Source organism: Lissotriton vulgaris, chromosome 9, assembly GCF_964263255.1.
Source record: "Lissotriton vulgaris chromosome 9, aLisVul1.2, whole genome shotgun sequence".
Classification (NCBI taxonomy): domain Eukaryota; kingdom Metazoa; phylum Chordata; class Amphibia; order Caudata; family Salamandridae; genus Lissotriton; species Lissotriton vulgaris.
Window position 1 is genome coordinate 1,187,848,405 of NC_141697.1, and position 24,583 is coordinate 1,187,872,987.

At 44.7% G+C, this 24,583-nt stretch overlaps 1 protein-coding gene across 1 annotated transcript; it reads left to right on the forward strand.

The window, feature by feature from the left end:
* The first annotated feature begins 906 nt into the window (after window positions 1–906).
* On the forward strand, window positions 907–17,225 carry TRH (thyrotropin releasing hormone). The gene is made up of 2 exons (XM_086936867.1): window positions 907–1,102; window positions 16,464–17,225. Exons 1-2 carry the CDS (start codon window positions 907–909, stop codon window positions 17,048–17,050), a joined length of 783 nt encoding a protein of 260 aa, XP_086792993.1. The 3' UTR covers window positions 17,051–17,225.
* The last annotated feature ends 7,358 nt before the right edge of the window (window positions 17,226–24,583 follow it).

A 24,583-nucleotide genomic window follows, 5' to 3' on the forward strand; every position in this document is an offset into this window, starting at 1 on the left:
AAGCAGTGTTTCCACAATTCCCATCAATCTCCACATTTATGTAGCAGTGCTTCCACAATCCCCATTAATCTACACATTTATGTAGCAGTGTTTCCACAATTCCCATCTATCTCTACATTTATTTAGCAGTGTTTCCACAATCCCCATCAATCTACACATGTATGTAGCAGTGCTTCCACAATTCACATCAATCTCCACATGTATGTAGCAGTGGTACCACAATTTCCATCAATCTCCACATTAATAAAGCAGTGCTTCCACAATCCCCATCAATCTACACATATATGTAGCAATGTTTCCACATTCCCATCAATCTCCACATTTATGTAAGGGTGTACCTCCACATGTATGTAGCAGTGCTTCTACAACTTCCATTCATCTCCACATTTATATAGCAGTGCTTCCACAACTCTCATCAATCTTCACATTTATGTAGCAGTGGTACCACAATTTCCATCAATCTCCACATTAATAAAGCAGTGCTTCCATCATTCCCATCAATCTCCTCATTTCTGTAGCAGTGCTCCCAGAATTCCCAGCAACCTCCACATTCATGTAATAGTGATTCCACGATTCCCATCAATCGCCATATGTATGTAGCAGTGCTTCCACAATGCCCATCAATCTCCACAATGATGTAGAAGTGCTTCCACAATTTCCATCAATCTCCACATTTATGTAGCAGTGTTTCCATAATTCCCATTAATCCTGATATAGGATGACCTCAATTGCTGTAGCTGGGTCTACGTTTTTCATAAACTTACAAACTCAACAGGGAGAGCAAAGATTCTACTACACTCAAAATAGAGATCCCCTTAAAAGTTGCCACCCTCATTGTCTGTCTTCCTCACATTATCTGTTGGTCTTTCTCTCTCTCTCTTTGCAGTGTTTGTGCTTGGAGCCAGAATGGCATCACAGAGGCTGGCCCTACTGCTGGTCTCTCTGGGGCTTGCCAACATCACAGGCACCCTGGGGCAGTCAATGCCAGGAGAAGGTCGGGATCAGCCTGGCCACCAACTCGATGGGGTGGTGCAACGCGCCGAGAGCATCATCGTTAGATCAATACTAAAGAAAATGGAAGAGGACGAAGAGAGTGCACCGGGTATGTCCCATCGAGTTCTTCATATGTTGCTTTTTTTAGTCTTTATTTTTCATTGAAATATTGCAAGTGTGGAAGTGTAAGCTTAAACCCAAAGTAACTTTCTTATGTCTGCAATATTCAACAAACCCACTCCACATTCTGAAGGAGGGTTAACCCATGTATTGACAGTTGTTCTTTCCTTATTTGTGATATCTCTCCAGAAGTAATTTACATTTTAAGAATGCATACATTTGGGCACCGAGCAGAGGAGCTAGCTCTGTCACGGGACCTGCGTCCACCCAGATCTTCCCGCCGCCATCACTGGCGAGGCCGCTGGCCACGCCCACTTTGAGGCCACGCCCCCCGCCCCCTGGTATTTAAAAGCGCTGACTACGAGCGCTCTCTGAAAACCATTTCTCCTGAGGCGGAAAGCCGGGAGTAGGCACAACTGCGATCTTTATTTTACTTGTGTTCTCACACTTTTAAACTCACCTGATTGCATATATTCGGGCACCGAGCAGCGGAGCTAGCGCTGTCACGGGACCTGCGTCCACCCAGATCTTCCCGCCGCCATCACCGGCGAGGTCGCTGGCCACGCCCACTTTGAAGCCACGCCCCCCCTAACCACCCTCCGGCACATATATTAATGTGCAACTTCAGGAAGCGCAGCGGGCGCGCCGTTTGCGCGCCGAAGGCGCGCCTAAGGCAAGCCCGTCTGCGCCCGTCCGCGACGGGCCGGGACTAGGGGCTATGACCCCTGGCCCTCCACCCTCTGGTCCATTGCATACCTATTCTAGGGAAGCTCTCCTCAGGCCACCACAATGTGCTCACTGCGCTATCATGAATCCTCACCATGTCCCTTTCACCTGCCCAGTTTGCTATCTCCCTCTTACTTCCCTCCCCTCCATAACCAACATAGCTTCATCTGACTTTCCTCTTTCACGCCCTAAACCTACAGCTACAAACCTGTCTCAGACTCGGACGCTGATTAGCTTAAATTGTAGATCTCTAGTCAAACATAAGAGGGAAATCTTTGATCTACTCGTCTCTGAGGAACCAGCAGCCCTATTCCTCACCGAGACATGGCTAAAAGATCACTCTGGCCCGGATATTGCTGCAGCTCTCCCTGACAATTACACTTATGTTGGAAAAAACAGAGTAATGAAAGATGGTGGAGGGATAGCTATAGTTTACAACAGACGGTACTCTTGCAAATGGGAAGATTTTGTATTACCTAACAGTGAGGCAGGTCCTTTTAAGCTTTCGCTGTCTCCCAATTTCACTCTTTCCGGGATGCTTATTTATCGCCCCCCCCGGGCCCAGCGAGTTCATGGGCCGTCACTCTTCCTGAGTACATAGCACCACTAATCCAGAATTCCACTAACTTCTCAATTATTGGTGATCTCAACCTGCACCTGAATGATCCCTGACCAGCAGCAATCTTTTACAGGACTTGGCTACTTTAAATATTACTCTACATAATTATGGTCCTACGCATAAAGCAGGGAACCTTCTGGACCCCATTCTTTCTAATTTAGAAATCATTGACTGTGAGGCTCCCTCACCTATTGTATGGTCTGACCACTTTATGGTGACTTTCATTATTACCATTGGTCGTCAAACGAACACCACCTCTAACCCTACTGAATCTAGACTATCCAGAAATTGGAATAAATTAGACCTTAAGAAACTCAACTCCCGTCTTGAGAACACTAGACCTCTCACGGAAGTCACTAGTACTGAAGCAGCTGAGGCTATAAATGTCTGGCTAGCACAGGCTGCCGATGCATGCCTACCCCAATGCATGCAAAAGCACAATCTTCACCACCCACCTGCACCCTGGTTAACAGCTGCCTTAAAAAAAGAAAAAAACATCTGCAAAAACCTTGAGCGCAAATGGCGCATAAAATATGACCTATGCTCCAAGCAAATTTACAAAGCTGCCTTAACCAAATTCCATTCCTTATGTAAAACTGCTAAAGTTGAACATGTCAACACAACTATCCTTGAAGCACAAAACCGTCCCAAAGCACTTTTTAAGGTAGTACAGAAGCTGTCGGGCGCATTGTGTCAGCCCAAACCACCATGTCTAGATTCTGCACAACTTTTTTTTTTTTTTTGTTGTGCGCGTTTTTCTTGCAAGACTGACCCCTACGAAGACTCGGAACCGGGTGCTGGATGGCTCCACCACGCTCTGCAACTTAACTTATTACATCCAGTGGCACCTATCATAGTGTCCACCCGGAAAAATATGTATTACTGATTCAGACCTGACCATTATACACATTAGAGGAAGATTCATCAGAAAACAAATTTTTGCGCCAGCACCTTGTTCATGTTCAATGTATGCTGACATCCATCTTTAAATAAAAAGCGTGTGGATCTCTTTTTTAGACAGCGTTAACTCGACATCCGAAAACCAGGCTCGCCCTCCGCGTGATATCACACTGAAGTCCAGTTGACATTTAAAATACTATCTTGCCCTGAGGAAGCCCTATTTGGGCGAAACGTGTTGGCTGTCATCTCTGTCAAGATTGTGTTTGAAGACTGCAATAAATAAATTCTTTGAAGAATAATCTGAAGGACTGCTACTCTTTTTTATGAACATATATGAATACCCTTTGAAAACCACTTGGTTTATGTACTGTACTGTATATTGTTGCCTCTCAGTTCTCTATTTTGTCTGTTTAATTAAGGTTCTATAGCAGTGGACCTAAGAGGTGGGCAACTTTGGCAAATAAGGTTTTGCTTTGACTGTTGTGTATATATCAGGGTAGTGCAACCGTTGATTCCTACTGCTATTTGTTGCTTTTTGAGATTCTGCACAATGCAATTCACTGGCTGAAGTTTTCATCGCCAAAATCGATACCATTTATTCCAATTTTGAGAAACTTGCCCCCCCCCCTTCTCTGCCATATTTATCTGCCCCTATTCCATCTTCTGACCGAGTGACCTCAGAGGATAAGTCCCTTACTCCTATTCAGCAGACCCCCCCCACACCATCCAAACTTACGATCTGTGATTCTAGGTTTCCACAGGACACCTGTCCTCCCGCTTTACAGTTGATCGACACATGGGATCCGCTTAACATCACGACTCTTTCAGCAAAATTAAATCCGGTTCACCACTGGACCCTTTTCCCCCCCAAATACTAAAAAGGTTGGACAATTCTTCCCTTGTACTCATTATGGATCTTCTAAATGCCTCCCTTAGAGAAGCGACAGTACCCTCCGCATGGAAACATGCAATGATAGTGCCTTTGCTAAAAAAGGTTAACGCTGACCCTAGCATCCCATCTAATTTCCGTCCAATTTCACTTCTTCCGTTTTTTTCAAAAATCAAGGAAAAGCACATCAATTCCCAACTGTCAACACATGTTGAAGCGAGGGGAATTTTACATCCATCACAATCCGGTTTTAGATCTGGTTTCTCGACAGAATTTACTCTGCTGGGGGTCTCTGAAAACGTCCGATGCCGAGTAGATAGGGGGGAAACCGTGGCACTCATTCTGCTTGATTTGAGTGCCGCATTTGATACGGTTTCCCACCCCATTCTTATCAATGCCCTTAGATCATCTGGCATCACCGGCACAGCTCTCAACTGGTTTGTTAGCTTTCTTTCAGATCGCACCTTCCAAGTTTTCTTTTCCTCATCCGCTTCTCAAACCTTTACATCGGCGTACGGTGTTCCGCAGGGTTCCATCTTGAGCCCCTTGCTCTTCAATTTGTATGTCAGACCTTTGGCTACTATTGCGGAGCAAGCTGGGCTCACTATTTACTCGTACGCCGATGATGCCCAGGTCATCTACTCTCTTTCCTCTGATTCTCACTCCCCTTCCTCTTCCCTCGGTACAGGACTGAGCAACATCGCAGCCTGGATGTTGGACAACAAACTGCAACTGAATGGGGGGAAAACAGAACTTCTTCCGTTTGGCCATAACACCAACCTATGGGGACCCCAACACTGGCCCTCTCAAATGGGCACTTTATCCACCCCATCTAAAACAGCACGCAACCTCAGCGTCATTTTTGATGACCAGTTATCCATGAAGAACCACGTGGTTAAAACTTCCTCCACCTGCATCACTATCATTAAGTGGTTGCGTAAGATCATATGGATGCTTCCCCTGGACACTCAGAAAACCGTGGTCCAGGCCCTAATCACCTCTAGACTGGACTACGGGAACATCCTTCTCCTGGGAGCCTGTAAAGAGGTGATTCGTAAATTGCAGACAGTCCAGAACATGGCAGCACGACTGCTCTGCAAATTACCCAATACATCCCCTACCTCCAACTCCCTACGCCCTCTGCATTGGCTTCGCATTGAAAACCGGACAAAATTCAAGGCCCTCTGCATCATGCACAGAATTAATATTGGCCTAGCCCCACCTTACCTTAATTCCTTGGTACAACACTACTGTCCCCCTCGCACTCTGCGATCATCTAACCAACGCTTATTTTCAGTTCCCAGAATTAAAAAAGCCAGAATGGGTGGCCGCTCTTTCGCCTGGCTCGCCCCCTCACTCTGGAATTCTCTTCCCCTCCAGTTACGAACTGAACCCAGCTACCTTGGGTTTCGCAGACAGGTAAAAACGTGGTTATTCAACATCTAACAGCTTTCTTCAGACTCTCCCCTCTCATTTTTGGTTTTAGCGTCGGGAAACCTACGGGTAGCTGAGCGCTTTACAAACTTAACTATAATAAGAAGAAGAAGAATATAATTTTTGATTTGACAAATGTGTTACTACTGGTTCACTATAATAATAATAATAATAATAATAATAATACATATATGTTGCTTTTCAAGGAATGTCCACAAATGTAGGGCCCAAGCAGGACTCTTCTGGTACATTATGCTGCTCATTACATACAGGCATAGGACGAGTTGAGGATAAATTCTAGGACAGGGTGTAGGTTACACCAACAGAGGCAGCACCTCTCCTCATCCATTGGCCTCTACCGTGCTGCCAGTATTCCTTTTGTATCTGTAATCAGACAGGGCGAGCCTCTATCTCTCTATTACAGAGGCAGTGATCCCTGAAGGGAGGTTTTCTGTTACTCAGGAGAATTTAGACAAACGTTTTCATAATGTGTCTCCACATCAGAGAACAACAATAAAGGCAATAGCTGCAGGGAGAGGAGCTCTTTATATATAAGCAAATGCAGAATATGTGATTTGAAACAAATGCATAATATGTGATTTAAACAAATGCATAATATGTGATTTAAACAAATAGAGATTATGTGATTTGAAACAAATGCAGAATATGTGATTTAAACAAATGCAGAATGTGCAGGTGGCATAAATATTTAAACAGATGAAGTTCAGCCCCTGCAGTGCTTAAGTTTCAAAGGTGGATTCTGAAGCGGGGGCACATTACTTGCTATAAAATAAAAAGTGGGACTCCTGCCAGGAGAGCGGGCGTGTGTTGTTTAGCACCATATGTAGGTTTGAAAAAGAGCCTCTGGTTCCTGTTCAGCAAGGAAGCCCTCAGGAATTATCCTCCAAATGGTTTAGTGAATTCAGATGGCTACTGGCTGTTCCTTTGCAACAATAAATACCATTGAATGAATGATTAAAGGAAAGTGCACGTGGCCGCAAATGGGGTTTCCAGCCCCTTCTTGCACTGCCACTATTGCACAAGGGTCCACAGATTCTTGTTGTCCCTTTTATAATATGGATCACCCCAGTGCACATTTTACACTCACTCAATCCAGGGTTAGATTGGGATGAAACATAGGCCCGGGCACCCTAAACAAAAGTGGCCCGCATTTGGGTAATGCGCCTTTAAGCAAAACACTGCTTCGGTGTTATAAGTTATGAAAAGAAGGGGAAGGGTTGTCTAAAAGCGGCATGTTTTCTTAACTTCACTGAGATTAAAAATATGCAAATGCTTCCAGAACTCTGTGTGCATTGATTAGTTCACACTGGTGAACCAAACCTGAATATAAGTGAGGCCACTTCTGCTCAAGCCCCCTGTCCCTGCTCAATCTGCATACATTAATGGGTCGGCCCCGCGAGGGTCTAGGAATGACACCTCTGTCTTCTTGGTAAAAGAGAAATGATAGAGGCCCATCTGCCTCTGGGAAGGCCGCTCAGACCCCCGCTGGGCCACTGGCAGCATCTGCACAGTCGCAATCCAAATCGGCCTCCATCCTGCCCAGAAAAGCGTCCCACAGCTGCAACCCAGATACAAGCCCAACGCCAATTGCCCAAGTGCCCGCCTTACCAATCCGACCATGGCTCAATCACAATGGGGCGTCCCCTCCATGGCATGGAGGCGTATCCAATGCAAAGGAGAAAACACTTTACCTTTACACCTGCGTCGTATTTCATACGTGGGTGCAGAGGCAAAAAAGCTCTTGGGAGGCGCACTGATTGTAGCATAGAAGTGGCACACGGTCAATGCTCCCACCCTAAATGCACCCATGGGCAGGGGATCACAGGGCTCGATGGGATCCCTCATGGAATCCCCTGTAGGTGATCGACACAACACACTGTAGGGGATGCCTTTTTACCTCTTCAAACAGAGGCTGGTGTACCCTCAATGAAAGATGGAGTCATGGTTACAAACTGTGGCTCTGTCTTCACTAATGTCCTAGCCTCATCACAAGTTAGGGCTGTCAGAGTTTGCACCTGCACCAAGGACAGAGCTTTTTTTTGCTGTAGATCATTGATTCTTAAAGTACGGCCCGGGGACCGTGGGCCTGATTCACAGAACTAACTTAAGACAAAATCCTAAACTTACTACCATTTTAGTATTCACAGAAGGCACTTATTCATTTTGGTATTCACAGAAGGCACTTACTCATTTTGGTGTTCACAGAAGGCACTTACTCATTTTGGTGTTCACAGAAGGCACTTACTCATTTTGGTATTCACAGAACGCAATTACTCATTTCGGTATTCATAGTAGTTCGGAGTCCTAATTTTACTATTCCTAAACTGAGAAAAATCCTAACTTTAAGACTTTCGCTATTCACAGAAGGCATTTAGGAGTCCTAAAGTTAGGACTCCAAACGTCTGTGAATACCGAAATGAGTAAGTGCCTTCTGTGAATACCAAAATGGTAGTAAGTTTAGCATTTTGTCTTAAGTTAGTTCTGTGAAATGGGTCCCGTATGTGGGCCACCCTGCCTTTACATCCTCCCCTCTGGTGGACAGCAGCTCTGTTCAATAGAAAGATAGTACAATAAAAGGTGTTAAATAAACAGCCAAGCATTTATTTACAGGTTAATTGGGGTTAAGGAAAGGAAGTTACTATTGAGTCTTGCACCACTAAACTTTAGGAGCATCTTCATTTTAAAAGCCATCTTGCAGCAGAAGTGCAAAAATATGATAAACTCTCTTCAAACTTCAAAAAGTGTATTTAATTAACACAAAGGGATAGTTTCCACACAGGAATTTAGAAACATTAATTCATCCACCCCACTTTGACAACAACGCCAATAGTGAGAGGCAAGTTAGTTGTTATGTGCATTCTTTGGGTGACCTGGGTTCCTATTATACAGATAAAACATTATAGTTTAATAAATCAAACACAGGAGAAGGTTTTGCACGGCGCACATCCTGAAGTCATGTATTTGGAGATCCTCATTTATAATGAAGAAAAAGAAGGGAAAGTGAACTAAAACTATTGCCAAGGATCACACAATTTGGTAAACTTGGGAAGCCTGGATTAATCCCAGGTTTTCTGGTTACACATTTTGCAATTCTGCAACTCGATGTATATGCTTTGCTCCCCCTACACCCACTTTACTGCCATTGACCACCTCCCATCCATCCCCAGTCTGACCGTACCCCGCTGACATCAATGCCGCCCTTGGTAACATCACAGACCACACTTTTTGGCCTCAGGGAAAATGTTACACTCCAAGGAATCCATTTAAAAGTATCTGAACATTTAATAGTAAACGTTTGTGTGCATACTCTGGACTAGAATGAATAAAGGCCGCAGCACCAAAACATAAAAAAAGTAAGTTTACATCCCGGATTGAAACATGCAAAGCTTTGTATTACAAAGAGATTCACACTTCAATAAACATGGCAGACGTTTGCAATGACACCATCTTCGCCACTTTGAATGAGAAACAAAGGGGCATATTAGCAAGAACCTTGTTAAAATTATTGCCGCTTTAGCGGCAGGAATCTGCTGCTAAAGCGCCGATAATGGACTTGATAATATGCCCTAGTGAATTCCCATAGCAGCCCAGGTTCACACCAGAGGACTTGTTATCAAGCCCATTATCGCCGCTATAGCGGCAGCTTCCTGCCGCTAAAGCGGCGATAATTTTATCGCCGTTCTTGATAATATGCCCCAAAGTCTTACACTGTTGAACAATTTTCTATGACCACACCACCCCAAAAAGAAATCACTCCAATCGAGTAAAGAACAATTTGGCACAAAATGGACTTAATTCCAGACCAATGTACCGCACATAAACACAGACACCTCGAATCGCACTACAGGCGGGGTTTTGACTCACCCTTCAATGTATATGCACATCGGCAGACAAAAACTCACAATAAACGCTATAGGAAGATGAGTCGACAGAAAAGGGGCAGAAGGACATAATGTTAAAAGGAATGATAGGTTAAAGGGTGAATGGGTCAAAAGATGCGTGGGTGGCAGTGGTGGCTTATCCGTTGGAGCGGAGAAGTGTTGCTCTACTTAAATGCCCCGAGCTGAAAAATAATATGATAATTCGTTACATTGCTATTTTTCAGCCTTCCATCCAGAACCGAGAGCTAGGACGGGAAGGGGCTTAGTGAGAGGTGCAGCAGGGAAGAGGGGGGGACTATATGTGCACTTTTCAAAGTGCGCATGTGCCTTAGGCTGGCTGTCTTGCGATGGGCAGCAAGACAAGCACACTTTGAAACCGCTAACCCAGCTGTCTTAAGAAAGCTGGGTTAGAGCAAGTGCAGGCCTCCGGAGCACTGTGGAGCGCCGAGACAGGTCACTACCTCCAATCAGAGTGCTGCTCTTATGCTGGTGAAAGCAGCACCAGGATTGGTCAAGGGAGTTGCTGGGGCCTGCACTGCAGTTGCGACGAGGTCCTAGTGAGGACGGTCTGAAGGTAAGTGTTATTTTGACATATTTTAGTTTATTTGCACAAGCCCATTTATTTGTATTTTTTAAAAAAATTATTTGCACATGCACACCCATCCCCCAGAGAGGCCAGCCCCCACTGGTGGGTGGGTGAAAGGATAGATGAAAGGGTGGATGGGTGAAAGGATGCACATAGTGAAAGGAGGCAAGGTTGGGTATGTGAAAGGATGGGTGAAAGGATGTGTGGATGGGTGAAAGGATGGACAAAAGGGTGGATGGGCGAAAGGATAAAAGGGTGAATGGGTGAAAGGATGCATGGGCGTGTGAAAGGATGAATGAGTGAAAGGATGCATGAGTGGGTAAAAGGATGGGTGAATGGATGCATGTGTGAGTGAAAGTGTAGGTGAATGGTGAAAGGATGGGTAAATTGGTGAAAGAATGTGTGAGTGAGTAAAAAGGTCAATGGGTGAAAGGATGCATGGATGGGCGAAAGGATAAATGAGTGAAAGCATGCATGAGTGGGTAAAAGAATAGGTGAATGGATTCATGAATGAGTGAAAGTGTAGGTGAATGGTGAAAGGATGGGTAAGTTGGTAAAAGAATGTATGGGTGAGTAAAAAGGTCAATGGGTGAAAGGATGCATGGGTGGGTGAAAGGGTGGATAGGAGGGTTGTTGAAAGAATGGATTGGTGAAAGGACAGGTGGATGGATGGATGGAATGGTAAAAGAGTGAATGATGGGTTAAAGAACAAATGGATAAGAGAATGTAAAAGTGGAATGGTGGATATCAGCGGGTGGATGGAAGGGTGAAAGGAAGAATGGATAGAAGAGAAAAGAGAGCTCTTCCGGGGAGGATCGTGCTCACTTGCATCAAAGCTTTGGTTCAAGGTTAGGGGTTCGGAGGGTTTTTTCATTTTCTGGCTACTCCCTTGGTTCTCACAACCACAGTTAAACGAACACAGAAAGTCAAACATATCAAGTAATAAAGACACTGGGTGGCAAAAAGCATCCATCTATGAACATCAACTATAAGTAGGTTGGTGTGTTACATTGGTCAATGTGATTTTCCCTGTTTAAGAGGACACTGAAACCTAAGACCGTCATTTACAAGCTTGTTAAGGCATAGGCATGCTCTGCAAACTGTATAGAAGAATTAGTCAGTTTTAGAACTTCAGTCTTTTGTACAAATGGCCACTCTAGTTTTCATTTCCACAAGAAGAAATATTGGGTGGCACTCATACAGTGAAATATCATTGAGATGGCCTCTTGGTGTTGACAGCTTTTGTTCCACAGTGCTATGTGGCTTGGGGCTGTAGTTCTGCCTGTGGTCATGTCCATATCTCATTGTTCTTTCCTCTGCCTTCAACGCCTAGTCGCCTTCTTCCCATGTATGCATCTCTATGTCAGCTTCCCATGGTCATTGTGTGCTAGTTTTGGACTGGTTTTGGACTCTATGTCCCTTTGTCTAGTTTGTCCCAGTATCATCGCCCTTGTGTCAGTATTCCTTTATCATTGCCCTGTGACATATTTCCCTGTGTCACTGTCCCCAGGCTTGTTACCATATATCTGTTTACCTTGTGGAAAACCCTATGCCTGTGTTACAATAATAGTGCCCCTGTGTCAGTGCTATGTTTATTTCCTCAGGTCAGTTTCCTTTGCCAATGTTTCATTGTCAGTGCTGTGTATGGGCAAGACAAGGGCCACCCTACTCACATGGTGGTTAGAGCAGGCAGACCCTGAAGCAGAGGTCAGACCCGGGACCAGGGTTCAATTCCCGACGCAGCAGGGTCTTGAGCTCAAATGTCCATGGACTTGATAATTCTCGCTTCGGTGCCTGACCTAATCATGGGTTCACACTCTGCAACTCTGGGCATTAAGCTTGCTTAATCTCCACAACGGCCTCCCCGCGGCGGGATGCCTGGCTTTCACCTTGGGGATGCCCTGTAGGGGCTATCTCACAGGGAAAAGCCAGGACGGGTTCCCAAGGCAAGCGCGGAGATACCCCTTCGGGGGTCGATTCTGGCGCTATATAAGAAACATAATAATAATAATGGAACCTGGGCATCTATTATATAACAAGGAACAGTGGTTCCTGTGGACAATGTGTGCGTTATCTGGTAATGGTTACCTCAATGGCAATATTTCTGGGTGAGGATATGTCTGAGACAGAAAATTGAACCATATACAGCAAGACATTTATGAATATTTGCGTTTTGTGTAAATAAGTAATACATTAAATCGACAAAGGTGTGAGGTGTCCCAGGTGAACATAGAACCTAAATATCATATTTGTGACAGTTTGTAACATACAAGGTTTCAAAAATACAAAAACGACCATGTCATAAATATTCATTAATAAATCACAGCCATCTAGAACAATTGTAGGGGCTGAAGAATGGTTTGTTTTGGGATTGTGTTGACGTTGTTTTGACCCCAACATCAATAAGGGGTCTCTTCAGGACCTAGCATAGAGGGAAACCTTGAAACAAGATGATTAACTGTCAGATTGTCAAGTGCACACCACAGGGAAGTTTGTTATAAGAGAGAGATGCTCACAAGGGGCCCAGCCGGGCACCCAGTGAGAGGAAGAGAACTGACAGTTCTTACGGCGTGTATCCTGATACGCAACATCCGTAACTGTGTTGAAGAAACACGGGCATTCGTGTTTACAGAGGTTATCCGTTATTAGCAGCGTGTGAGAAGTCTCAAGTAAACGCTCAGCTCGGGGCCTCCGTAGTCAGCGTGCATGCTGTTCCAGGTTGGAAGGTGGATGGGAGAAGACCATCGAAGTCAGCCTCCATTCGAGAAATGTCATTTCCTCTATAAACACGAATTCCCATGTTTCTTCAACACAGTTACGGACATTGAATACCACGATACATGCCGTAAGAACTGTCAGTTCTCTTCCCCTGACTGGGTGCCCGGCTGGGCCCCATGTGAGTATCTCTCTCTTATAACACCCTTCCCTGTGGTGTGCACTTGACACTCTGACAGTTAATCCACCTTGTTTCAGGTGTTCCTCTATGCTAGGTCCTGAAGAGACCCCTTATTGATGGTGGGGTTGAAAGACGGTCGACACAATAGACCAACAGCTGTTTCCTGGCAGTGGCACAATGGTGAAGAGGCATCGATATGTTTGATGAGACTGCTGCAACATATTATGACTTTCCTCACCGCCACTGATTTAACCCCTTCGCTGCTCATGACGAGCTGAGCTCGTCATGAACAATGGGAATTCAGAGAATGCAGCACAGGAGGGGAATCTCTCAAGCACCCAAGGTGTTAATTGAGGTCTTTCATCGATGAAAACAGTAGTGGTGAGGAAGGAGAAGACGGCCCCCTTGTGCCTCACTCCATGTGGAAGCACACAGGGGGTCACAGCATGTGCCTCCCTGTGTGCCTGCATCCCCAGTTCTGGCATGGACTTCACAGTCCATGCCATGCATGAAGTTCTTTTGACATTCCAATGGCGGTTCCAAATTTATAGGCACCACCATAGGAACGGCAAAGAATCGCCCGCCAATTGCTAAAAAAGTCAGAATACGGCGGGCGGTTCTCTCACAGGTTTAGTAGTGCGGCAGCAGCAGGGGCCCGCCGACACACCATCAAACTCATAATCGGGCCCTAAATGTTCACTACATGGCCTCATTGAGTCTAGATCCCACAAACAAGATAGAATGGATTAGCTGTGGAAAGTCAGTCAGGTATAGCTAATCAGGGTTAGACTGGGACAGAAAATGGGGCTGGGCTCCAAAGTAAAAGTTGCCCCTATTAGTGAATCAGAAAGCTATAAAAGTGGCCTATGTTTCCAAATTGGAACAGATTAGAACTTGTGAAGACACGTTTTGGAAGACTACAAGGGTCTGAGCTTGCTGCTGTCAATTTTGTTTTAATATCAAAAAAATCAACAGCAAAAACGGACTCAGCAAACCATAAAACAGGCCCACATACAGCTAAAAAAGTCCTACACACTGACCTGTCAGAGCAGCTCGTTGGGCAGTGCCCGATAGCCCTATAGGCCAGTCCGACCCTGCCACTATGTTTCCTTGGAGATTACACACTGGTTCTAAAGACGCATAGAGGCTAATTCACCTCCATGTAGGAGGTGAATTAGCATAAAGGTGAAAGTCATGTAGGAGTACGTGAAAATAAACTCCTGTGACACTCTTACATATTCTTACATACTTGGATTGACCTAAAACAAGTACAACTGGACTGTTCTAAGCATATATTTCTACAATTAGTACAAATAGAAAGGACTGTTCCCTCTTCGCACTTTAACTTTTTGGGAGTTGGACATTCAGGGCTGATTGACACAGGCATATAAGAGGAGGTAAACTCCTGCAGCAAAACTTCCTGCCCTCATAAATTCATTTGAGTATTGCCCTTATGCACTTCAGGTTTTTACCTTGATAATCCTGATCACACCTCCAGGTTCTGCTCAGTCCTCATACCATCGGCGCTAGTGCAGGGTGGTGATGCGCATGGTCCGAGTTACATTGAGGTCCGTTTTCACGGATAGATGTAGGAAGCTCCTATTCTGATGCTGTAGCAGGTCCTTCTGGCTGCAGACTTCCAAAAGCTTTTTTGAGGAACACTTTATTGGTCAGCCCTACTCTTGGCTGGCAATACATTTCCCTTCCCTGGCTTGGAGAGGCTGGATCTGGGCCTGGGATACTAGTTCCTAAAATGAAGTAATCCTGAGACGACAGCACAGGCAGGATTCTATACACCCACTAAAACCCCAAACAGGATTAGAGGGGTGTGCACTCCTGCTATCAGACTCCACTTCTTCTGAGCTTCCAGACACTTGGGGCCTGATTCACAAAGGTAAATCTACACTTTTATGTAATTTTATGATTGTTTGCTATTCACAAAGGGATTTACAAGTTGTAACTTTACCAATGTGGAGTCTCTGCACATAGAAAAATATAGGACAGTACTATCTTTTTATGTGTGTAGACTCCTCCCTCGTAAAAATACTGCTCAGAAATCCCTGTGTATATAGTAAAAAATCGTAAACTTACGAAAAAAGTGTACGTTTACCTTTGTGAGGCCTGGTCTTACAACCAAACATACCTTGGCTGCCAAAGATGTTCGGAATAGTCACACTGAGCTTTGGATTTTGTTTGCAGCTGGTATACCAGATGGACCAGGAAGACATTTTCGGTTCAGCAGGAAGAAGACAAGGACAATAAATCTTCAAGTCAGGAGTGAGGTGTGCCTTCCCTGGATGTTAAATGAGGGATATTGAACGAGCATGGGAAGTGATGGATGAGGGCTTAATTATTTAGATTTGTAACCTTTCTATAGTGTGGAGGATCACCCTAGTTGGTCATTGTTAAAAGAGTAGGTTCAACCTCACGGGACTGTCACTCAGCACCAAAATATTATTTGATTTCAAACAATGTGATATAATGCTAGTGCCAATTCCACTGATCGCAGCTAAGGATCCCAATTTGCTAGTACCTATTCTCAGCTGGGTTCCCAACCAAACCCTGTTCACACCTTCCAAAAGGCAAGAGTTTCTTCTCATGCAAGTTCCTGACTCAGAATGTGGTAGGCTGATATCTTTCAGGCAGTGGCGACCCGTGCAGGTAATCGCGGTGAGGCGTGCGGGGGTAGGGGGGTTATAAGTGACAAATGACGGCACTGCAAAACTAAAATAAATAAATAAACAAATACAACGACTTACCTTGCACTCGTAGCTTTGCCGACGCGGCAATGCAGCGAGCGCAAGATAAGTGGTTTTATTTATTTATTTAATTATTTTGTTTTCCCTATTCTGTCATTTGTAAGCGCACTGCACCGCCTCGCCGTGCAAGCTTGTAAGTAACAAGAGTGACTGGTGGCAAGCACCCTGGCCAGGGAATAAGATGTATCAGGCCATGCTTAACTAAGCTAGCACCAAACCTTGGGTTTCCTCTCTCCTTTTTGTTACACTACAGTTTTAGAGATAACTAGGGGTAGCGATTGAAATCCCTTCTGTCGCTACATCCAGCATGTGACTTAACTAACCTGATTGCTTGCTCTTTTAACTTTCGCTAGGTTTAACCACACATTCTTTGTCCTTGTTCTCTGTCACTGATTGTTAACATGCTGCAAATATAAGATTTCAATAAAATTTACCAAAATTTACAGTGGTCTTAAAATCATTGTCAAAGGTCATGTGTCATCACTTCCTTTGATGTCATCAAGGTCAAATGACGTGATGTTGCTTCCACGTCTACTATGATTCTAGTGAAATTAAATGAATTGACTGAATTGATCTTGGAGATTGTTATTTTGCAGTTCTGTTAAAGATCTAATTATCATTCATCTTTTTCTTACGTAGGGCTGAAGGGTACCCCGACAGAATGGCTTTCAAAGCGGCAACATCCTGGCAAGAGATCCCAGGTAGACATGGAAAAGCGACAGCACCCAGGTAAAAGGGAGGATTCTGACGACACCCCTTTTCTGGAGACTGAGAAACGACAGCACCCAGGAAAGCGAGAAGAGGACGAAGTTGACAGCTATTTGGAGCTCCAGAAGCGTCAGCACCCTGGAAGGCGCTCGGCAGACGAGCTGGATCTGGACTACCCCGTTTCACAATCGTCTTACCTCAATGACTTATCCAAGAGGCAGCACCCGGGCAAGAGGAGTACCGGCTACAGCAAGCGGCAGCACCCCGGCAAGCGGAGTTGGGAGGAAGAGTCAGAAGATGAAGACGCTGTCGACCTGGCGAAGCGCCAGCACCCCGGCAAGAGGTTCATGGAGACGGACAGCCTCGCGGGCGCGACACCCTGTGACGGCCAGGACTGCAGTAAAATCAGCCTGCTGGCGGAGTTACTTGATAATGCACAGAAGGGTCGAGGGGAAGAGAAGAGGCAACACCCGGGGAGGAGGTCTCTGTGGGAAGGCGAGATGATCACCCAAGAGTGAGAGGGTGCAACCCTGTGCCAAGCATCATCACATTGTCTTGGAGAGTTGTGTACGGCCACTGAACATTGTCTGAGTCTCCCAAACCCTTTTCCCATGAACAAAACCCGATTACCCCCAGTCAGAATCCTTGATTTTAAAAACAAACATCACATTGCCCTGACTTGTTAGTAAATTATATCACCTTAACCCCTTGCATGCGGCCGCAATTCTGCGCCTGTGCGGCAAAATTGCAAGTGGGCGGGTTCATGACGGCCCCCAGCCGTCATCAGCACACGAGCACCGTAGTGCATGGCGGCTGGGGGCCGTTGTCAGTATGCAAGGGGTTAAAGGAGAATTTCTCATTCCTTTAAATGCCACCTGTCTGGGTGCATAATATAAGCAATTTTAGGCAAATGTACTCTGAAGTCTTCCCGTACCATCCTCAACCCAGGTCTTAAAAGAATGCAGTGCAGAGGCACTGGCCTATTAAGAGGTCTCCCACTTTCACATTAGGCCAGTCAACCTATACAGTTCACTGCAAAAGAAACCATCAATTAACAAAGCACTTGTAATAAGGTGTCACTGTGAATACATTTCCGGTCGAGTACCTTTTCTTTGGCGATTTCTGTTTAACCCAAATCAAAATGGCCGCCCTTAGGCTTTAAAAAAGTGGATTGAAGGAAGGAAGAGAGGGAAAGTGTGAGAGGAAGGCAGCAAGAGAGAAATTGTAAGAGAGAGAACGAATGGGAAAAAGGAAGAGAAAGCATGACAAAAAGAGAGAGAAAAAGAGAAAGTGAGACAACCGTATGTTTAGAGGGAGAGAAGGAGGGAGGAAATATCTCTTGAGCATTTAAGCTTTTCTTACCTCCCTACAATCCTTTAAGGGGGCTTGTTTACCCTTCCCTTTAAATCCAAAATGCAAAAATCACACAGAACATAAATTCCTGCCCTAGTAAAATGCCTTTCACTAGGTGGCCCACAAACCTCTCCCATGTAGAACCATGAAGACACAAGAAATGCCCCATCCCATAATCTCGGTGTTATGTTTTGGTGACGTAAACACATTCGAATCCCGCTTAGTACAATCTCCATCACTCCCCAATCCCCCCTCCCCCCAAATACAAAACATGAAATTATTTCTCTTCAGTAAGAAAAAAATATAATGAACGTGCAAACTATTTTTTTAGCCAAAGATCTTATCTGTTGTGTCGATCAATAAAAGGTTTATTCTGAGCTGTATATAAATATTTTAATACTGAGGTGAAAGTCTGCTCCTTTGTACAGAGACTAGCAGAGTCCGCTTGCAAACCTTTGATTTATGTGAGATAATAAAGATTGCATCTGGGAATCACCCGCACCCTCTAAGGCTATGTCCACCGTTTCTGCCGACGACTCACCCTCTTCACTATTAGGAATAGAAAATGTTGTTCACAAGTTGGGGTTACGCCTGATGTGGCACGCTCCCCTGTGCTATTGACTTTTGTGCATGGTGACTGAAATGATACAATTCTGTGCCATGCTGTTTTCCACATTATTATGGATTTGCCACATTTGCCACATAAGCCATCATCAGCTGCATACCATGCTGATGTGTTGCTGCACAGTGGATGGTTCTTTGTGATGGTTCGCTGGTCACCTTTTAGTTACTTATTGCTATATTTGAGTGTTAAATCGGCACTGTTGAGCTGAAGCCTTTGCACAGATAGAGTCACCATGAATAACAAGCATTAGAAATGCAATAGGCTTCACATTTTTTGAGTTAGAGCTATTGGCGTTGTAAATGGCAATGTCTTTTATCCGGATGTATGACGATATAACGCATACCATTACAACTACCTACCATTACAACGCGACCATTACAACGCATACCATTACAACGCATAGCGCTTAGAGGTGCTGGATAGTGGTAAGTATAATTTACTATTCCAACTCCAGTCCCCGTGGACACTAGGGAAGGTGTTGGATAGTAAATTAAACTTATTCCCTATCCTAGAGCGCCCCCCAGCGCAATGCGTTGTAATGGTATGCGTTGTAAAAGTTGCGTTGTAATGGTAGGTAGTTGTAAAAGTTGCGTTGTAACAGGTGTATACCCTTTTATCCTTGTGTGATCACTCCACTGCAAACAAAAACACATAAGTAAACGAGCACTTGCCACCAATGTCCACTGAAACAGGACTGGGAAATGTGTGAGCAGATAAACAAAAGCAAACGCTGGTGTCCATGTATGGGGGCCGTCCTTTAACTCTGAACGCATTTACACTGAAGTGAATGCCTGCTTGTGCCCCGGATGCACACAACATACGCTGAACATCAAGCACAAGCTGGTTGCTTGAAAAATGCGGTGCAACATGGAGAGCGGACAAATACAATTAAGGAATAACAACATAGGAAAGGAAATAATAAATAAGTCAAGTATTTTAGATTGCAGAACCCTGTTACTCAAGCCTCAATGCTAATTTGCTTATAAGCGGAAGCCAAATAAAAGTTTGCAGCCACCAATTTCCATTGCGTCAAAATTAAATTTAAAAAAAGCACACAAATGGAGGAAATCTCTTCAACACAAAATATTTTACTGTCACTTCTGTGGCATTGACTTGCAGTCTGCTCAGATGAAGTCCGAAGACAAACTCCTTGACCACCACCCCCTTTTTCTCTCAATATCTTCACTCATATCATCCACAATTGCCTGTTATTTTATCCTAAAAGAAGTTACCCAATAATTAAGATATGAAGAAATGTAAAACAAAAAATCAGAATCTTATATTTGTGTTATGTTTATTAACTAAAAAACTTAAATAGGAGTAAAAAACATTTTATAATTAGGAATTCTGTGCATTTTTCTTTGTTCTCTTATTTACAAAGTATTTTAGAATTATAAAGCACCTATTTTTATGCAAAAACTCCCTCCACAGTTTAGCGTTGATCCATTTTTAGATCCAACTTGACAGCACAGTTGTCACCAGACTTTCTGGGATCAACAAATAAAGAGCTTCCAATGTACTACTAAACACACGTTCTTTAAGGCAGCAGAGAAAACTACAGCTGCTCAGAAATTTCACTTTGAGGTAATGTGCTTTTGCTTGTTAATTCTGCCCTAGAGACAGCTGCTTTGTTTTGACAAGGAGGGAGCTAGCAGTGGAGGGTGGAGGACGGGTGCAGTTATGAAGCAAGAGGGGTTTGGGGGATGGGCCAGGCGGTATCCGCATAAGCGGAAAACATCTGGGGCTCGTGTGGAGTACAAGACCACCCCCCATCATGTCCCCATCGCTACAAAACCCTACAACCTGATGCAGGGCTTTAAGTTGGATGATAAAACAGGATGGTCTCTCATAGGGGCGTGGCCAAAGTAGTTAAGGGTGTGGCTTAAAACACTTAAGCTGTATAAAATAACAAGTAACATTACACCTACAACAAGCCAGGCCTACTGGCTTTGTCAATGGTTGTAAATAAGCAACAACTACGACTTTGTTGTATATAATATTGAAAATGCTTCCGTTCTTGTGGGCGAGTTTGTGGCGTACAGCTAGAGCTGTCGACTTTCAAGCTGAAAAAGCAGGTTTGAGCCTCACATCGGCTCAACATCCTGTGATTCAAAACATGAATATGTCCTTGTGTAATGTAACTGATGCTCATGCTTGCTCCAAGTTTGCGCTATAAAAAACTGAAAAATAAGTCTCTTTGAAGATACATCAAGAGCAGTGACGGATGGTACTATTGCAGAGTTAAGCTTTTCTTTCCTCCACCCGGAAGGTAAAAATGGAGAGCCCAATAGGGACCCGTCTCGGCACCTGCTTTCAGTAATTGCCGGTGATGAGTCCCGGCACGACCCGGCCCACTTAAAGCCCTGCCCTGATGGATGCAGCGACATCACAAAGGAACACACACACACAAACATATCAAATATAAACAATGCAATGCAACTCTCACATGCTTTGCTGGAACTGACATGCTTTTGGGGAAATATCACCGTTATCACTGCCAAACCAAACAAGCTCAATCCCCATAAAAGGAATCCCAAAAACCAGACCACTATCTGACCAAGAGGAAACCCAACTGACGGTCGACATTACAAAAGTGCAAATAGAGTAATAATGGCTAGAGCAGCCGACTTTGAAGCTCGGGAACCATGTTTCAGCCTGCGCTGCAATACCTTTGGAGTGCAGGAGACAAGTAAAAAAAATGCACTTGCCAAACACGCAAAGGGAAGGGACAACTGCTGCATTAACATGCAAGCACAGGCACAAAGTAACAGAGAAGGAAACCAAGAAAAAAATAGTTCCCCAAAGATCAGATCCTCAACCACAGTGTAACAGTACCGTACTAGGGGGCTGATTAGGATGGCAGACGGATTGTCTCTGCCAGGCCACCGTCCGCCATCCTCACAGAAAAGACCCCCTGCCACATTAGGATGGCTGGGGGGTCGGCGGCGGATGGCAAGACCGTCCGCAGCTTTTCCGCCGGTCGCCTTCGCGACCAGCAGAAAAAGTGCATTCATATGGTGGCGGTGTCTGCGAGACACCGTCAGCTATATTATGATGCTGGCGGTCCTATGCCTTTCCCCGGTGGCATTTCTGCTGTGAAAAGGCATCCGGTCTTTGCTTTGGGGGCTCGTTGCGGGCCCCCAGGGTGAAGGGGGGGTGTGTGGTGCACATGGGGGCTACCTATGGTACCCCCCTGCATTTACATGCACAAAGTTGCAGGCACCGCACAGTGCCTGCCGCTTTGTGCATGTAAATGTAACACATGCCTTTTTTAACCTTGCGGCGGGTGCTGCTTCAAGCAGCACCCGCTGCAAGGTTAAAGATCCAGGATGTGACCGCCAGGGTGGCGGTCACATCCTAATTGCACCAGAGGGACCGCTGCTGCCCCTGCGGACGGTCCCTTCATCTCAGGGGTGGCGGACGGACGCAGGTCCGTCCGCCATCCTAATGAGGCCCTTAGTCCCTGCTGCCTGGGAGGTAAAGAAAAGAAAAAGGAGGGACAAAAAGGCAAGGCTGACCTCTAGAAAGCAAGGAATCTTAAAGGACACTGAAACAAACAAATCAAAAGCCAAGGGGTGGCTTTAAAACCACAAGAGTAGTTACAACAGGTCTCAAATTCTCGACCTAAAAATGACAAAAAAATGAAATAATTCTATCACACTATGTGCCATGTTACTCCACATCCATTGCATTTTATTGCTGTGTACTTTAGACAACCTTCCCCCATAATGTTATGCTTCCCTGTTGAATAATTCCGGTGGCCCTGCTTTTGTGTCACCTTAATAACACTTTCTCATTCTCACCATGATCCTTGCAGGGAAAGGTGAAACAGCCACTACCCTAACCTTTCACACAGAAGTCATGTTTGTAATATCCATGCAGTACCCCAGCTGAGAAAGCCACAGACCGTTCAGGTTAGGGCGGGGGGGTGCTCAGATATCACCAGCCTGTGGCAAGCAAGAGCAGGTCTTAGTCCTCCTCCAGACTATGATGCTGTTTTAGGCACAAATTGAGCACCCAGTAAATAGCAACAGTGAAGGATTCAGAATTTACTGTGTGTCGTTTTGCACCCCATCCTGAGTTACAGACCCCAAAATGAGGGATAAGTAGAAAATTGCACTATTTCCAACACAATCTGCACCAGGATTAATCTGGTCAAACGTGTTGTGTGAAAAAACAACAGAAGGCTCGATTTGCACCTGAGGAGCATCTTATTTTGTAAACAAACTCCCATTTGCACTCAGAACAATATTTGCACCCAATCCCGAATGAGCACCTCATTGGAATGACAATTGCTGGTAAGTGATCAGGGTGTTGTTGCCAGTTTGTCACTCTTCTGCTTCCGGTGTGGGGCTTTATCAAACAGAGGGCAGTCATTGCCCAACAGCCCTTGGCAGGACTGTATGTCAGAATCACTTGAATATAAATAATGCGCTACAAAAATATTGTAGAAAAAATATTGACTACCTGAAGATTGTCTAGGTAACTCTATATGGATACGTATAGATTTACTATTCCTAACTTCACTGAATCAGTAATTTCGCCCAGTTCACAGTGAGATGTCTGACTTTTCCTTCTGGTTCAGCGACTTGACACCTCCAGGTATTATAGTGCTTTAGAAATTCTCATTTCATTTCATGTGTGCTTATACCTTGAAGCATCCGGAATGCACCTATATGAGGAGAAAAGTATAGTAAAAGTATAGATACCTATACGTCCTTACCGTGCAAAGATTTTGGTAGTGTCTGTACCCTACTTTAAGGAGAATGAGTAGGGTGAAACCTGCACCCTGGAAGGGAACTCGTCCATCCGTGTACTGACCAACTGGAAGACAAAATGGGGAACAACGTCTACACTTGCTACAGACAACTGGACTTCCTGAAGGAGGACCTAGGGCACAACTTCTGCCCTTATCAAAGTCAACCCCTGAATAAGGGGAAGGGACTAAACAACAACAGTCAACACAAAAACCACAAGACCAAGTGATCACATGACACCATCTTGTTTCAACCTTGAGGCAATCAACACTAACAGATTAACAGGCATGTGCCGGTGTTTCTGGGGGTGGGTCAGGAGGGAACAAGCTCCATGTGTCCCCCTCCCCCCAACCCCTCTTGGCTCCACCACCAGAGCTGCTGGGCGTGGCTAGGGGTGGCACAGGAAAAAATAGAAATTGCAGCTTCCCACACAAATAATTTTTACATCAACCTTTCACTGCAAAGCAGTTATTGTTTGAGGCAATACATTAGCCTACATGTTTGTTTAAATGTTTGTACAGATGTGTGTATATTTATATGCACACACATACATACATAGATATTCAAGCATTTTAAGGAAACTTGGTTTTGTCCCTACAAGCGAACACTCTCTTTAGAATTGCGGTTTTTAGGTGGCCACACCACTTACATCCGTGGCCCAACGTGTACCCTCCCCCCTCTTCCCAAAAAATCGCTTCTAGAAATGGTACTGCATCCAGGGAACACTGAGGGCCCCAAACTCATAGGAGGTAACCTAAAGAGGAACACCAAATAAACACAAAAACTCCCAGCAACTGTAGACTACACAAAAGCAACTAAGGATCAAGCAAGGGAGGAAACCTGCCCTGTAATTATAAAGAAATGGCCTACAAGAGGTCCAAAAGACTTAATAACACTCTGAACCCGGGGTGGATATCTCACAAATGAATCAGCACATAAGTATTGTCAAACCTGTTTATTATTTATTATTGTAATTCATTTTTTTCTTGTTTTCATTTTATATTTTGGTAATGTGGACAGACATATTCAAAAACGAGAATTATAAATATACAATGATAAAAATGTTAGAAAAGGAGGATTAAATCCTATTCAAATCCCATACTCCCACAGCTCATACCACCAACACACAGACACAATCATTCACACATCATGCAACACTTCACACAATAGCCACAGATGCAATGGATGGGTTGGGGACAGATGATATGGAGTCCCAGGTGGTTTTGTAAGTTCCGATGGTGGAACAGACGCCGACGCGCGTTTCGGTATCTAGCCCGGTTCGGGCTACACCTTCATCAGGGCAAGGGTGAGGTGGA